Genomic DNA, 16,743 nt, shown 5'->3' with positions numbered 1-16,743 from the left:
CGGCTGCGGCTCTGGAGATCGAGTGTGTTGTGGCTCGTAAGGTAAGGTGGGGGTGCAACTGGACATGATACTAGGATAGACTCCACAACTCGTTAAAGTCGTAAAGTAGGCATGCTTTTATTCAGCTCTGAGGCGCATGGGGAATAGCTCCTCCAAAGGCATGAGCACCTCAGCATCGTTTCCCCTTTGCGTTTATCCTCTGAAGTTATACATAGGCATGAGGTTGCACAACACGCCTATACCTATTCGTGTCTTATCCCCGCTTTGTATTATAATGAGCTGAGAAGTCCTTTGCGCCTGCGCAGTGCCTCCTAATAATCGTGGGTGATGGTCTCAAGATGAAGTAAATGAGTCTTTCTCGACCCTGAACTTCTCATCTCCAGTCGTTACGTATGCTCCCCGGAGGCTTGGTCATTGTCCAAAGCGCAGAGCCAATTTCAGCAGGCCTGGGCGTCCAAAGGATGGGAACCAAGTCACGGTCCCTGCCTCTTAACAATAGCCATGTCCTTACGACTTGTTCTAGCATACACGGCGAGTACAGTAAGCGTGAACGAGCAGTAACATTGTCAGACAAGTGGCTTAATCCTAACCCCCCTGTATATTGGTTAACCCTTTGCATCGGATATTGGTCTTTTCCAAAATAAGCAGCAGCCAGCTAGGAATGCGGCTGAAGCTGCTGGTTTTGGGCTCTGTATCACAGTGGCTTGGGCAATGTTTAAAAACTTACGGTGGTTAATATTTGGCTTCTTTTTTTTTTTTTTATGTCCCAAATAGGTAGTTTTCCTTGCCCATCGTCTGTTCCTTCTAGATCAGAAGAGCTGTTTGCACTTCACAGATTTGTAACCCATACTCTGGAGTTTATCTGAGTGTGAGTGTGAACTCTTGATGTTAATTTTTCTGCTTTACTGTTTGCTAATTTCTTTATGACACATATTTAGTGTTGGTGGACATGCTTTTATGCTGCATTTTTAAGGCTTAATGATGTAGATCAATAATTACTTAAAATCTGTTAGACTTTTACAGATGATAACATCTATTTAATCTGCAGAGCAGTAACCTGAAGAACAGTAACATGATACAACTTAAAAAACAGTGAAATTTTATATTTGATATATATGGAAGTAATACAGTTACCCATTTCTTGTCATAAACATTTTGTATAATGTTTACTTATCTTGGCAGGGAACAGCTTTAGAAACAGGAGCCAGGATGTTAAGAATTACAAGGAAATTTTCAGTGAACACATTGAAGTCATCAAGTTTATGCAGTGAGGTAAACTTTTTTCCCAAATTTTGATGTTTAATCTGTGAGCAAACAAAATACTTAGGTTAGTCTGAGTAAACTGCAAACAGAATTTATAATTTCATGTTGGAATTAGGTGTGACAGAAGTCAGAGGGTAGAAGTTGAATTTGTAACTTTTCTGTAAACTTTTCTAGTTATCTGTGATTTTGACTACCTCACATTTGTCATTGTTAAGTTTATATTATTTACATAAATAATTAGACCTATTTAAAATATTGTGGCTACCAGCATGTTTTGATGCTATCATAGATTTTTACTAGACTTGCAAAATAATGTTGGGATTGGACTTGGTTTAAATCTCAGTGCTACTGCCTTCATGCTTCTGCTTCCAAATATCTGGTATTTTAAGCTTATCTAAGTAGCCAGCAAGAGTATCCAATCCTATAGATGTTTAGGGTTTTTTAGTTTATTTTTCTACAGGCAAATATGTAGCTACGAAGTAACATTTATAATGATAAATATTCTGTATGATTTTTTTCTCTCTTTTAAGCACACATATTTCAGGAACACAAAAATGGGAGTCATAAGTGTGGTACAGCAAAACTGCTGTCTAAGAAGCTACAGTTCTCCACCAGGTATAAGTTTAAATTATTTTCTTAATAGTAAGTGTTACTCAACAAATGAGTAAGAATACTTTCTGTATTGTGTTTTATTGAATTCTTCCGGTCATTATCTATAGAATTTGGTGTATGAAGCACAATGAAAGCAGTTAAAAGGTTTAAGGACGGAAGTGTTTTGTATTGCTACTCTTTTCTCAGATGTATGGTATAAAGCTTTTAGAAAATAATAATACAGAAAGATACAGATATATAAGAAGTCAGGTCAGTTTTGAAGTGTGCTGGAACTCCTGTCCAGTTGCCTGGAGTACTAATCAGTTATCAAGTAACTGATGATAACCAGCATCTTGGGCAAGGGGACAAAGACAGGAACCTGATTAAATGGAATTTTTACGTTATCATTAATGTATTTTCTTTTCAGGATAAAAGAAAGTAAAAAGAATAAGATACTTGGAAAACAAAAATTCAGTTAAAAGGGATTTTTTCTATTTTTTGAGTAACTACACTGAGAATGAATGGAAATGAATTGATAGAAGCTAGTGTTAGAGTAAGGGGCTTCTTTTTCCGCACTTTCTTTACTTCAAGGTGGAGATGGGAAGAAAATATTGGTTACTGGTGGGTAACCAGCTTATTTAAAAACAAAATGTTAATGAATTCAGCACTGTGTATCTTAGCAAAAGCTTTTAACCTACAGTCACAGACCTGAGAAGACTTACTCTTAATAGCTAATGTCAGCACAGTCTCAGTTGCCATGTATTACTGTTTCTCTGTAGTTGTTTCTGCAATGTCATTGCTGCCTACTGTACTTATGTTCTGTTTTGCTGTGCTGAGTATCTCAGTGTGTCACATGGAGGCAGAGCTTCATTCCATACACAAGAAGGTATCATGATTTAGGCAAGCAAGAAATGTGCAATGTACTAATGTGTTATTTTATGGGCTATTTTAGAAACTGGAGGGAAAAAGGAAGTGTTATTTGCAGGTTTTATTTAGGGCGGTGGTAGGTGTTGGTGAATTTCCAGCCTGATACCATGCTTCTCCTAAGATCAGTCTTTCTCCTCATCAAAGTGTTAACCTTTAAGATGCCTTGTTAATGTCTTTCTGGTAAGAGGGATGATCTATTGTATATGGTGAAGGAATGTTAGTTTAAATATTGTTGAGTTCAGTTTGATGTACTAAAGATAAAGTAGCAGGACACCTTTCTGAAACGCCACTTAAATGATTTAAGTCACTGAATTATGGATTAGTCTCATAAAAACATAGCCTGGCTGTGACGTTTCAAAGACGGACTCCAGTTCTGGTGAAATCTGAAGACCTTTATTTCGCATCTCGCATCCCTTTTATAGTCTACTAAGTGCTAAGCAGTAACTTTCCACTCTTTTACTCCCTTATCATCCCAATTTAGCAAAACTACTGTTTGGTCTGTCTTTGAGATGCACATCCTGCTTTATCTTGCAAACCACCTGCTTTGTTTTGCTAACTGATCTTTACTCTTGATTGTTCTCTTTACAGTTCCCAAGGTTTAGGCCAGACCAGGGCATTAACACCTGGTGTTTTCTTCACTGTTCCCTAGGCTTAATCTGGACCAGGGCGATAACGCCTGGATCCATTTTGTTAGCTATTTCTATCCCACCACCCACATCTGACAGCTGATTTTCCAACTAAATAGCGTGTGAGAAAGGAAATACATTTTAAGAAAACACTAATGTAAAACGCACTCCCATGTTTTCTTAGCGTAGGTCAGTTTGTGTTTTCTTCTGAAGGATTATGCTGTCTAGCTTCAGCGTTTGAAGGAGAAATGACTTTTGAAATTTGCTTATAGCTGGTTCAGATGAATGTCAGCATTACAGTTGTTGAACTGTGACAAGTTTTGTTATTGCTCCTGCAGAGTAAGATTTTGCTGTGCTGGTGGTACTGTTAGGTGTTGGCTTTTTCCTATTGTTTCTGAATTACAACTGTTTTGAAGAGTTTTGTTGTTTTGGTTTTTTTTTTTGTAAGAGCAAGAGAGCAATTTGTTGAAAATATGTATCTGTAGAAATTTGAATCTGAATCTTTGTTTTAGCAAGTTTTTAGGAGCTTTCTTAAATATATTTAATTTTGTTAGAATGATTTCTGCATTGAGATAAGTCTTAAAAATTGTTGTCTTATTTGTCTCTAGGAGATGTTAAGTCTCTGCGTTCTGTTATTAATCCTCATATATCCAGGTACGTCAAGCTAGCTTCTTTTTTGGGTATAACTGGCAGTCAGAGCAATTGATGTGATGAAAACTCATAGGTTGTTGCTATGCCTATCACCTGCATAGTTCAAGTGCATGTTCTACATCGAAGTTAGTATTTATTTACCTTACTCTTCTGACATTTCAACACGGAGTGGTTGTTGGTGTCAAAGGGGTCTTGGACTGCCTCTTTTTTACATTATCAGAACCAGAACTGGGCTCTTAGGGAAGCTCCAAATCCATGATGGGTGCAGGAAGCTGAACAAGGGGTAAGGGATGTTGGGGGATCTAGACAATGGCTGTGGGCAGGGAACTTTGTGTTCATGGGATCACTCAGCTGTGTTAGATGAGGGCCTTAGTAAGGAGGCCAAGGTAATTAGAGGGTGAGCTGCCAAAGGAATGGCTTGGGGGTGAATTTCTCTTAGAAGACTATTACTGTCCTGAAGGCGAATTCAGCTAGCATTAACAGTGATTATGGGGGCTGATGGCAAGCCTGTGATGGAGGGAAGTAGTGAAGCAACTTTGGAAGTTGCTGGTGAGTAAAGGGTGTGTATATGATGGATTGTTTCAGGCATCAAGGGTTAGTGGTTGGAATAGAGGAGATGGTGGAGGGGCTGCTTCTATTTCAGAAAGTACACTGTCTCAAATATGCAGCAGAAGAAAAATGTTAATCTGGTGTGCTATTCTAAGTGAATATTAATTGCTTATGCAGATAACAATATCACGGAATAAAAAATTGCCACAGTAAAAGCAATGTTTTTGTTTTATGCAGAATCCGAAACATTGGCATTATGGCCCACATTGATGCAGGGAAGACTACCACAACAGAGAGAATGCTGTATTATTCTGGATACATAAGAACCCTTGGAGGTTAGAAATACTTTCTGAATGTCATTTAATAGTATACAGTAACTTGCAGTGCAGTTAGAGGTTACTGGTAAGAGTATGTTCCAGAGTTGTGCTGGAATATAATGAGATGCTAATACACATTTCATTATGTTCAAAGGCAGTTGTACTTTGAGAGATCATAGGTTCATATTTTACTTTTGTTGGACTGTGTTTTATTCAACATATAATTAGAGGATCTCCTTGTTTTACTTGATGCTCATCACCTGTTCTGGTAAGCTGTTTTTTCAGTTCTGGTTTGACTTGTAAAGAAACTAGACTAACAAAAAGTAGCCATTCCTGTTGAAAGCCACAGCACAGGAAGAATTCCTTGCATCAGCAATTCTCACAAAGTTCTTCAAGATTGGAAGAGTCACACAAGTCTCCATTTGTGCTACTTTTTGGCCTTTTAAATATAATTCCGCATTTTCTACTGTGTATGGGAATGGTAGATGTTAGGCTTATGGAGCAGTTGAACTTGGTGGTCTGTTTCCTGCTTGTTTAAAAATGTGGAACTGCTTCTTTTTTATAAAAAATCCCAAAACAACCCCTTCCACACACACAAAAAAAACCCACCAAAAAAAAAAACCCAAAACCAACAGAACCACAACCTCCTCTTTGTTCTGGGTGTCGTGGGAGGGCGGAATTCCAGTTAAATTTAGTTTTAACTTAATTACCTTTTAATTAATAAATTTCAAGATGTAAGTCACATTCCATACAATGAGTGCAGCTGGTTTGGGCTGGTTTTTTTTTGGTTTGGTTTGTTTGTTTGTCTGGGTTTTTTTTTGTTGTTTTTTTTTGGTGTGTGTTTGTTTTGTTTTGTTTTTGTTTGTTTTTTTTTTTTCGTGGGTTTTTTGGTTTGGGTTGTTTTGGGGTTTTTTAGCTGTAGTTTGTTCATGTTTTTGGATTTCACTTTAGTGTGGTGTTACTAGGATTAAGAACAATGAAAACGTTGCTGGAATTGCTTGCCTTTAACTTAGAGAGCGTTTGTTCCCTGGGAAGGGAGCCTGCTTAAATTAGCTGACATGACCATTTTTTGGAAAAGGCTAGTTTTCATCATTTGTACATATATAAAAGGGATAGCATTTCCAAATCTCTCTTGGCATCTGATCAGGTGACAATTTCAGGTTTTGGATTATTTATCTACCAGCTATAATCCTGCTTTCTGTTCATAGATGTTGATGATGGGGATACAGTGACAGATTTTATGGTACAGGAGCGAGAACGTGGTATTACCATTCAGTCCGCTGCTGTTACGTTCGACTGGAAGGACTACAGAATCAACTTGATTGACACCCCAGGTACTGCACTTCAGCAGTACACGTATTATTAGGGAAGAGTAGATTAGGTGGGTTGTTGTAGAGTGTCTTAGTTTTAAATATGGTGCAATATTTAATTGGTTTGATTGCATCAGTAAAAAGGCCTATACTGAGCTCCATTCAGCTTTGGCTAATTATTGTTTAATGGTGCCTAATCGAGCTTCTTCAAGGTGAGGTCAGACGTTTCCACATTAAATTGCTCTCAGTTCTGAGATTGCAATGTAACAGTCTTGTGTCTTTCAAGGACTGATGGTAGATTTCTCTGCAAATGAAGACAGGGCTGTTTTGATATGATTAAATTGAAAATGTAATCACCTGTTGATGTTACCAGTTTGAATTATGATGGTATAAAAGGAAGTTTGTTTATTAGGTCATGTGGACTTTACAGTGGAAGTTGAGCGTTGTTTAAGAGTGCTGGATGGAGCAGTAGCGGTATTTGATGCTTCAGCTGGTGTTGAGGTAAAAATAATCCATTTTTGTGTTTTTGTTTGTTTGTTTTTTCTAATGATTTAGACCGAAATAATAATAGTACAGAGATGTTGCTCTGCATTATCTCTTTTGATGCTTTGATCAAAGTTCAGCTTCAGGAAGCTGTGCTTTTTATTTAAAGTCCTTCAGTGTAGCGGTATTTCCATGTTAATAAGGGACAACTAAATGGAATTTGCATTAATATCTGGTGAGGTGGTTATTTTGTTGCTGTGCTGTGCAGACATTGAGGTGAATGCTTCTTGCTAACTCCACCAGTGGAAAGAAATTAATACCTGTTCATTTCTCATTTTCAGTTGTCATGTAGAAAATAAAATAATTTTCATAGAGAATTTCTCACTCCCCAGTGGCCTATTCAACATGCCCTTTGAGGTGTAGTACGGAAAGGGTGGAGACAGGCTGGAATTTGACATTATAGCATGGGATATTTGAGTAGTTCAGTCCTATACATAAGTTACATGTTGTAAAATTGCTGTGTTCCATGGGAGATGCCTTTTTTCTTGATGAGGGAACTCTTCTTGATAGTGTGAATCACATGGTTTAACTTGCTATTGGAAAGCATTTAGGTGCCATCATATGTGAACCTGAGCTGCGTAACAGCACCTGCACCCAACAACAAACCAATTAGATCTGCTGTGTTTTTTCTGAAACTGTGTAGGAAATTCTTGCACAATTTCCATGTATTGGTAAGAGACTGTTTTTGAATCTGAACTGATTTTCATATATGCCTGTTTTAACTTTAAAACAAAAGTGTGTATCATAAATAGCTCAGCAGTACACAAATTACTAGCCAAAACCACAGCAATTTTTACTGTTGTTTGTGTAGCCACAGAAATGCTTGTCTGTGTATGCTTAAGTAGCTTATCAATAAAGCTTTAGTCTCTACATTACTGAGTTCTTTCCATATTTATCCATTGTAAGGCTTAGTTTCTCTCCATGTTCCCTTCCCATATGCCTGTGTGCCCTTAGCAAGGGAGGGGGAGTAGTGATAGCTGAGAGATGAGATGAGACAAAGCTGCTTGTGGAGTTCATCTGTGCTGCTGGATGTGGGGTTGTTGCAGCACTTTCAGCACAGTTTCCTCCTGTACTCTGAACTTAGCCCCTCAGCGGTACTGGCGAGTGTATAGTTCAGCTGTCAGCACTAATGTTTCCATTTTGCCTTTTGCTTTAGGCCCAAACTCTGACAGTGTGGAGACAAGCAGATAAACATCAGATACCACGAATATGCTTTTTGAACAAGATGGACAAAAGCAGGGCAAGGTATTTGGACAGTTACTTTAATCATTGCTAAAAATCTTGTAAGAGAATGCATCTAATCCAGTTAAAGTTTTTCTGTTAAACGTAGAGTAAGGCAATTATATTTACTATATGTATCTTTGGTTACACAGATGCATATTTTTATGGTCATTTTTGCAGTAAATAAGGAATGATAAACTGATTTTTCTATGTTTTGTGTAACTTAGTATCTTTTTTTTACGTAGTTTTACATATGCTGTTGAGAGTATCAAACAAAAGTTGAAGACAAAACCTTTGCTTTTACAGGTAAGCTTAGATATTAAATGCTTACTTGCTATCTTTTGAATAGGCCTCCTTTCTTAGTGCTTTGCAGCTGTCTAAAATCTCCACTCTATTTGCAGTTGCCCATTGGGGAAGCCAAGACCTTCAGAGGACTGGTTGATGTGGTCACTAAGGAACAAATAATTTGGAAACCTACTTCTGATTTGGATGATGGAAAAAATTTTGAGCAAAAGCTGCTGCTGGAAGCTGATGATCCCAACCTGTTCCAAGAAGTCCAGGATGCCAGAAATACTTTAATAGAACAAGTAAAGTTCTAAAGTAAATGCGTAATATATTTACACCCGTTATTTAGACCAGTAACAAAAATAGCGTAGAAGGGACCTTTGGAGGTGTCTCCTGACCTGCTCGAAGCACGCCTAACTTCAGTGCTAGATCAGGTTTCTCAGGTCTTCTTGAGTTGAGTTTTCACATCCCTAAGGATGATCATTGCAAGCTGTCTAAGCAGCCTTCCCCGTGCTTGATCATTCTTGTAGCAGAACATCATTTCTTTTTATCCAGTGGGAATTTACCATGTTGCAACCTGTGACAGTGACACTTTTCTTTTCCTTGTGTACATGTGAGAAGACTCTGGCTCTGTTTTTCTGGCCCACCACCCCACCATTACAAGTAGTAAGAGGCAGCATTTGCATCCTGCCTTAGCCTCTCCAAGTTAGAGAGACCCATCTCTCTGGGCCTCTGGCTGCAATCCAGCCACCTGGGTGCTTTTCCACTGGACTTGCTGCAGTTTGTCAGTCTCTTTTGTGCTGGGGACCCTAAAAGCTGACAATGTTTCAGATGCAGCTTCACAAGTGCATGGTAGAGGGTACTAACCTTTTGCCCTGATCCACTGGCCATGCTTTTGGTGCTGCAGCCTGGTGGTCAGTTAGCCTTTGTCACTGAAAGCTGCTGCCTCATGCTCACTTGTCCATCAGGACCTTCTGGTTGACTTCTGCAGAGCTGTTTCCTAGTTGATCCCTGCTGTGTATCAATACAGTGTTTGATCAATTGCTGTCGTAGCCACTAGAGGGGGCAAAATGCCTTCCTGCATGTAGCTTGTCCTTGGCCTATGACGCTGCAAAGGAGTAGTTTTATTTGTCAGCCTTGGCGGTACAGTTTGAAAACACAGGTGAGCTCTTAGACCTACAAGCCTTTGATATGAGGGGTGTTAAAATGCCCTGAAAGCTTGTCTGTTTTTGTCCAGCTCACAGAGGTTACTTGCTGCTTACTTCAGACTTTGCCCTGTTTGCGGATGTGAAATACATTCAGTTGTACCCTGCATAGCTGTCACTGTATGGCTGCAGGTTTTTCTCGGTTTCAGGGAGAACAAACATTCTCTCTCCCACTGATGTTTTGCCTGACAGCAGCTTTCAAATTCATTCCCCCATCCCCATACTTTCTTGGAACCTTCATTCCCATATTTTTCTATGGTTTGAGTATATGATCTATGATGTCTTTAAAGGCTTCGTTCCTGCTCTTTTTAGCTATATATACTGAACAACTGAGATTTGTGACTTGTCTGTGAGACTGCTGTATGCCAAATAAAGAACTATTCTGTTGAAGGTTGCAGATCTGGATGATGAATTTGCTGAACTGGTTCTAGGAGAATACAGTGAAAATTTGGACTTAATACCAGCTGACAAGGTAATTTTTACATTATTTACATTATTCGTAAAAAAGTTTTTGCTGGTTCTTATCCTGAAGGGCTTTTTTTTTAATTCCTCTGGTACATGCAGCTGATGATTTTGCAGATGTGCATTTTTATCAACAAAAAAAGAAATCGCATCAGCTTTCGTAGTGAATTTACAGCACTGAATTTAGGAAAATACAGTCAAGCTTACTACTTTAATTTTTTTACAGTAATGCAATAACTATGATTCTTAGACATGCTAGGCACAATGTTAAAAATAGGGTACCTTTGTTCAGGAGTGGTGGCTGCTTGGTTGTGTGGTTATTTTGTCTGTTGTTTTTTTTTTTTTAAGTTAAACTGCTGCAAAAGAGTTTAGGGAAAGGTGAATGGAATTTCCAGGTGGACTCAGTGCAGTACATGTCTGAGCTGCTGACTTTTACTAACAAAAGTAGCATCTTGGCTTCTGTGAATGGTTAGATCTTCAGACACTGCATGTTGAAAGTGGTGAGGTACAACATTCTGAATTAAAAGGACTGTTAGAACAGGAACAGGTGCAGATCTGCATGAAATGTTTAGAAACCTGAACAATTTGGTTTGTGGTTTGCAGCTCATTAAAAGCAGTAACAGGAGTTTGGATGAGTGCTGTTGTATTTGCAGGCACGGTTTTTAACTTTTGGGGATTTGTTAGCAATATCTGATAGCTGGAATGTAGTTTAAGGGTAAACTGTAGTTCACGTTAACAGAAACTAATTCTTTTTTTGCAGTTACAGTCTGCTATCCGCAGAGTCACGCTAGCTCAGAAAGCAGTACCTGTACTCTGTGGCAGTGCACTGAAGAACAAAGGAGTGCAGCCGTTACTGGATGCTGTTACTATGTACCTGCCTGCACCTAATGAGCGTTCATATGAGTTTCTGTAAGTAGAGGGAGGAAAGGAGGGTCAGGAAAAAGCATAAATAGCATAGTAGGAAAGCATAAAAGGAGAAAATGAAAAATATTAACAAAGCATCCATATCTTTAAAAATGTTTACTGGTCTGTTTATTAAATAACAGTAGAGATGTGCAGATATAAAAAACACACCTGACTAATGACCCTTCTTTGCTCAGTTTTACTGGAATTGTGTGCATTTATCTCCAGTTATCAAACTTGCACTTTGGAGTTCTAAAGTCTATTTTTAATCTCAGTATACTGCCATTTTACGAAACTGGGGTCTAGGAATCATCTTTAGTACTGGCTGAGCCACATGATATTTTGTGTATCCTGCTGGAGCTGAAATTGCTTAGGTTAATGTTTTTTAGTATAAATTATGATTTTTTTATTAATCCTGCCTCTGTTACAGTAAGAAACCTGTTGCTTCTTAAATGAGTGGAAATATAGGTAAATGTGAGTTTGAGTGGATTAATCCTACTTTTTTATATTGCAGACAATGGTACAAGGATGACCTATGTGCCCTAGCATTTAAAGTTCTCCATGATAAATGTCGTGGACCGCTAGTTTTCATTCGTGTTTACTCAGGTTCACTGAAACCTCAGTCAGCTGTTTATAATATTAACAAGAGTTGCACGTGAGTAAGACAGAGGTGTGACTTAATGTAGCCTTCAAACGTCTGTTAGAAGTCCCATGTAATACAAGAATTTCATTTTCAGGGAGAGAATGAGCCGGCTGCTCCTGCCTTTTGCTGATCAGCAAATTGAAATACCATCACTAATGCCTGGCAACATTGCCCTTACTGTTGGGTTGAAACAGGTAATGGAAAATACTGATTATGTTAAGGGAGCTTGTTTCACTAGTGTCCTTTCTACTTCTGTGGTGGTTTATCTCAGAAGTGTTCGTGATTATTGTGACTTATGTAAACTTGCTTTATTTGAAGTACTTGTACATGTACTTCCCCCTAAAATGTAATATTACAATGTACAAATGTCAGTAATTGACCTCAGAGATGCGGTACTGATTATGTGGAAAGGAATGAAAACTCAAGTTGTGTTTTAGTGGGGTTCTGATCTTCGATGTATATTGTAGCTCTTCAAATACATTGTAATGCCATGGAGAGATCTCTGGGGAAGGAGGGTGATGTTAAAATAAGTTACTCAAAAGCAACAGTTTGAGTTCAAGTAAGTTTGTTTCAAGTTTGCTTCTGTTAGTTTAGCAATTCGGTGTTTTGTTGTCTGAACAGGCTGCATAGATCTCATCTGCACAGATTTTTTTTTAATGTAATCAACTTTGTCATGCGTAAGCAGATTTTAATTTAGCAGTGCTGTTCTTTGTGGCTTTGTATCTTGACTGGTAAGTTAGACTTTAAAGTGCAGTGAACTGTGCAAGGAAAGGTTAGTCTAAATTTGATCACAGATTTTCCTCTTCCAGATTATTTTAGTTATTTGAAGAGTAATTGTTTACAATAATTGTTCATTAATAAGTGTATAAGTGGAGTTTAGCACAAGTGGTTTTGAGGAAGAGAAATGGTCAGGGTTTGTGGTTTTAGTTTGTGGGGGAGGGGTGTTGTTTGGGAGTTTTTGTTTTGTTTTTCCATATTCCCTCCTCTCCCCATCCTGTGTCTTTTGGGTGACTGAGCGTTGATCTGTAGAGTGCCACTGGAGATACCATAGTGTCATCAAAGGCTTCAGCGGTAGCTGCAGCACGCCAAGCTGAAAGGGATGCTGGGGGAGAGAAAAGATCTAGCAGTAACATAGAGAGCCTTCTGCTGGCAGGCGTGGAGATCCCTGACCCCGTCTTCTTCTGTACAATTGAACCTCCTTCAATGGCCAAACAACAAGGTACAACATAGCTACCTAGGAATATGATAAGATATTCTACAAATGAGGTACTCGAGCATAACCATATTCTCACCTGCTTGACATGAATGGGTTGCGCAAATTTATCAGTCTGTGATCCAGTAAGGCCCTGTTTGGTGTCCTGCACAGATGGTATATTTTAGATCATGGTTGTCCATATCCTGGACCTGTCCATATACTATTGCCATGTCAAGCAGTACTAGTACTTTTCTAGATTTTGTGTCTAGAAAAATAGTAGTTCTTCATTCTGACAGAAGAGATTGAAGCACTTTCATTTCCTACTGTCATGCTTAGTTAGTTGACAATTTTTCTTATCTGTAAATAGGGAGCAGTACTTTTTACTGACTTGATCAAGCACAGGCTCCATTCTTTCTTCATACAAGTACAAAATACCACTCCAAAAATAGCATTTTCAATGGTCAAATGAAAGTACTCCTTAGCATGCAATTAATTTGTTGGGAGAGAATCAGAATTTGCAAGTTGTTTGTAATTTGAGCTGACTTTGCCGAAATCTATGCTTCTCTAGTGTCCTTTGGATTTTTTCTGAGAATAAGATTTGACCTTATGAGAAAGTGATGTTTATACATTCATTGTGATTCTCAAATTACCGAAGTCTCTGTAGACATAATGTTTGATATTTATGTACAGATTTGGATAATGCATTGAGCTGCCTTCAGCGTGAAGATCCAAGCTTAAAAGTGAAGCTAGATCCTGACACAGGACAAGTAAGATGAAACTTCTATTGCCTGCCTTTAACCAAGCTTTATTTTGGAACTGTCAAGACTGCTCTTCAGTTAGTTCATTTACATACTCAGGTTTTCTTGAATAGAAAGGACTTGCTGTTCATAACATGTATTTACAAAGTTCTGTGCATCAGACTAAAATGGAGCCTTGTCCACTAGTCCTTTACCGAGAAGAGGAAGTTATCCTGTGTTCTGCGTGTTTGTGACAGCTCTGTATTTTAAAAAAGCATGAATTACTATTGAATAACCTTTTTTGTAGTGGTCACAGTGGTGGTAATAACCCTGTCACTTACATGGTGTTTATGTCAGATGATCTAAAGCAGTCCTGTTTTCTCTGTAGGCACCTTGGCATTAGAAATATTTCTGAGAGACTATTACCAGCATGCAAGTCCTTGTGTAAAGAGTTTATATTAAAACCTGAGTTTTGCATGGTTTTCCTCTTCTCTCTTAACTCTCTTATTAGACTGTTCTTTGTGGCATGGGAGAACTGCACATAGAGATCATTCATGACCGAATCAAACGTGAATATGGAATTGAGACTTATTTGGGACCTCTTCAAATAGCGTACAGAGAAACAATCCTAAATGCTGCCCAAGCTACAGGTAAAACAAGTGAATGGAAGGAACATCTTGTTTCTGGTTCTGGCACTTTATGCCATACTTTACATGCTCTTATGAGTAACTGTCAGATGAATTTTATGTATTAGTGTTGTTTCCAAATGGCTGTTTCATGTTTTTTTTTCTTTCTTCTCCCCCCAACGCTCCCAGATGTATTGGACAAAACAGTAGGAGATAAACGACATTTTGTAACTGCAGAGTTAGAGGTGAGGCCTAGGTTAGGGGAGAGAGCAACCACAAAACCTGCCATTGAGTATGCTGTGGGTGTCATTGAAGAACTGCCCAAAGAAGTCCAGGGAGCTATAGAAAACGGAATCACAAATTCATGCATTCAAGGTAAAGAAAGTTTTATGACAGCTATATTGGTCTGACATTTCTGTAAGAAGCAATTTATTACGTTTCTAGGAGGAAAGACTCCTTGGTAGCTTGAAAACTAACAGGTAGTAGCGCTAGATGGAAGGGAAAATGGTATTTCCTTTACTACAAAAATTGCCAAACATTTTTTCCCTGTGCCAGGAATGGAAGACAGCATGCCTTTGGTTTTATGGTTGATTTCTTCTCAGTCACTCAACACTGAATTTGGGGTTCTTTTGGTTTGCTTTTTAATCTGGTGTAAGAGATAAGGTGTTTACTTTATGATATCATGTAAACCACAGTGATGTAACAGAAATAGTTTGAGATCAACATGTACATACCACAATGTAATAAAATTACTGATTTTTTTTTTTTTTTAATTTTCAAATATGTTAAATCTGGTACAATAAAAAGCCTTACCTAATTGCAAAGTATAGGTTTTCTAGAGGACTAAAAGCATCCTTTATGTTTGATTAAAAATAGAAAGTATTTAAGAAATTGTGGCCAAGGAACTCTCCCTTATAGCAAAATTACTATGCAGTGAATTGATAAACAAGAATGCCTCTATAAGAAGCGGCATGAGGAGGTTTTTTCCAGTATTGCTGTGTTGAGTTGGAAAGCATGTCTCATCTCTGGTTGTAGAATGATTCTCGACTGTGTGCTTTTTTTGTGCTTCCTGAAGACACTTCAGGATTGTGCCATCTCCAGCCTAAAATTCACGCCATTAAGTACTTAAAAAGCCCATAAATAAATAAAATAGATCTGGCCATGTTCTCTGTAGGGAAAAAACTCTTATGCTTTTTCTCAATGTGGTTCAGGCCTCCCATCCAGTCTAATACAGGTTTTTGGTATGGTTGAGAGTCCTGGGCTGGAGGGAGATAACCTACTCTGTAATTCATCCCTTATAATTGAGTTAACCCTGCAGTTAAAAAAAGTTTTTTTTCTTTCTTGTGATACCTACCCCCCCCCCCCCCCCCCCCCCTTCTTTTTTCCCTAGGTCCTTTGCTTGGATTCCCAGTTCAGGATATAGATGTGACAGTGCAATCACTGACACTGCATCCCGACACCTCCCATACAATGCTATCAGCCTGTGTCTCCCGTTGCATGCAAAAGGTACAGTGAAACTGTAAGCTGCTGCAGAAGATGGCAGATGCCATCTGTACGATGCTGCAGCATGATATACTACCGGGAAAATATGTATCTGGTAATTGTTGTTCTCTGACAGTGAAATGCCCTCACCAGTGCCTTCACAGCTTTTGAAAGTGGGAGGCAGTGTTAGCTCTAGTTATGCAAGTACCTATTTAAAAAAAAAAAAAATCAAACTACCACAAACGGCTTCAATGTAACTCTCCTTCTGTCCATGTAGGCTTTGAAAAAAGCTGGTATTCAAATACTGGAGCCCTTAATGAACCTAGAAATCACAGTAAGTGAAGATCACCTCAGTGCAGCACTTGCTGACCTTGCACAACGGAGAGGTAGTGTTCAGGAAATCCAGAGTCGTCAGGATAATAGAGTTGTGGTTGCTACTGTTCCACTAGCAGAAATGATGGTATGTAATTTTCTTACTAAAGGTAAAACACAAATCTGGTCTTTTTTTATATTCTTAAAAATAGTTAGGATTCAGTTCACTATTCCTGTTGTTATGGGCGAAGAAGTTTGAAATGTTTTTTAAAGTAAAGTATTTTAGTTACTGAAGGTCTGAAGCAAGCGCCCACAAATGGAGTACTGTTTTTGTGCCTGATTCAGGTTGTTAAACCAGCACGTTTTCAATTGTAAGTCAGAGAATTAGTAAATAGTACTGAAACAGGTTTTACAGAGAACAATTTTTTTTGTAAGTGTATTAGATTGACTCATTAATATATTGCACTTTTAATACACTAATATTAAACAAATTAACTTACTAGTATGTTGCAGTATACTTCTGTCTTTCTCTCACCTAAGCATCTTTTGTGCTAACTTACCTTCCCATTATCCTAACCTGAGCGATGTATATTCTCCATTTTGTCCAGGGCTACTCAACAGTTTTGCGTTCTCTAACATCAGGCTCAGCAACCTTCACTTTGGAGCTTGCCAGTTACCAAGCCCTGAACAGTCAAGAACAAAGTGCACTGCTTCAGAGGAGGATGGGGTTGGTGTGACTGCTTTACTCTGTAGAACAATAAAGGTATTTTCTGTCCTCCCTCTTAAATATTTTCAGAAGCCTGTTTATATACTCCAGTATGTTCTTGTGAGACCAGCTGGTTGTGGTGAATGATGAATTAGCAGCCTTGTGAACAGACTGTGCTTTTAAATGTCC

General features: G+C 38.4%; 1 protein-coding gene across 1 annotated transcript; it reads left to right on the top strand.

Annotated features, from left to right (window-relative positions):
- Positions 1 to 22: 22 nt before the first annotated feature.
- GFM2 (GTP dependent ribosome recycling factor mitochondrial 2) lies at positions 23 to 16,646 on the top strand. The gene is made up of 22 exons (XM_061475786.1): positions 23 to 41; positions 775 to 868; positions 1,183 to 1,272; positions 1,794 to 1,878; positions 4,016 to 4,061; positions 4,845 to 4,942; positions 6,133 to 6,258; positions 6,647 to 6,735; positions 7,934 to 8,022; positions 8,244 to 8,304; positions 8,400 to 8,585; positions 9,880 to 9,960; positions 10,711 to 10,859; positions 11,368 to 11,508; positions 11,591 to 11,690; positions 12,526 to 12,715; positions 13,382 to 13,458; positions 13,940 to 14,078; positions 14,244 to 14,429; positions 15,445 to 15,560; positions 15,814 to 15,996; positions 16,457 to 16,646. Exons 3-22 carry the CDS (start codon positions 1,210 to 1,212, stop codon positions 16,583 to 16,585), a joined length of 2,334 nt encoding a protein of 777 aa, XP_061331770.1. The 5' UTR covers positions 23 to 41; positions 775 to 868; positions 1,183 to 1,209; the 3' UTR covers positions 16,586 to 16,646.
- The last annotated feature ends 97 nt before the right edge of the window (positions 16,647 to 16,743 follow it).

The sequence above is a fragment of the Pezoporus flaviventris genome, unplaced genomic scaffold (genome assembly GCF_033815535.1).
Source record: "Pezoporus flaviventris isolate CSIRO_AGI_PZ_B2104156 unplaced genomic scaffold, CSIRO_AGI_Pfla_v1 ptg000090l, whole genome shotgun sequence".
NCBI classification, from domain to species: Eukaryota; Metazoa; Chordata; class Aves; order Psittaciformes; family Psittacidae; genus Pezoporus; species Pezoporus flaviventris.
The sequence above is the reverse complement of the archived record's forward strand: the minus strand, read 5'-3'. Positions and strand labels throughout refer to the sequence as shown.

Bases quoted from the DNA above. Each gene is read 5' to 3' on its own strand.
- GFM2 (XM_061475786.1), top strand. From the start codon at position 1,210: ATGTTAAGAATTACAAGGAAATTTTCAGTGAACACATTGAAGTCATCA. The intron at 12,716-13,381 runs GTACAACATAGC...ATTTATGTACAG, and splicing joins TTCAATGGCCAAACAACAAG to ATTTGGATAATGCATTGAGC. The intron at 13,459-13,939 runs GTAAGATGAAAC...CTCTCTTATTAG, and splicing joins TAGATCCTGACACAGGACAA to ACTGTTCTTTGTGGCATGGG.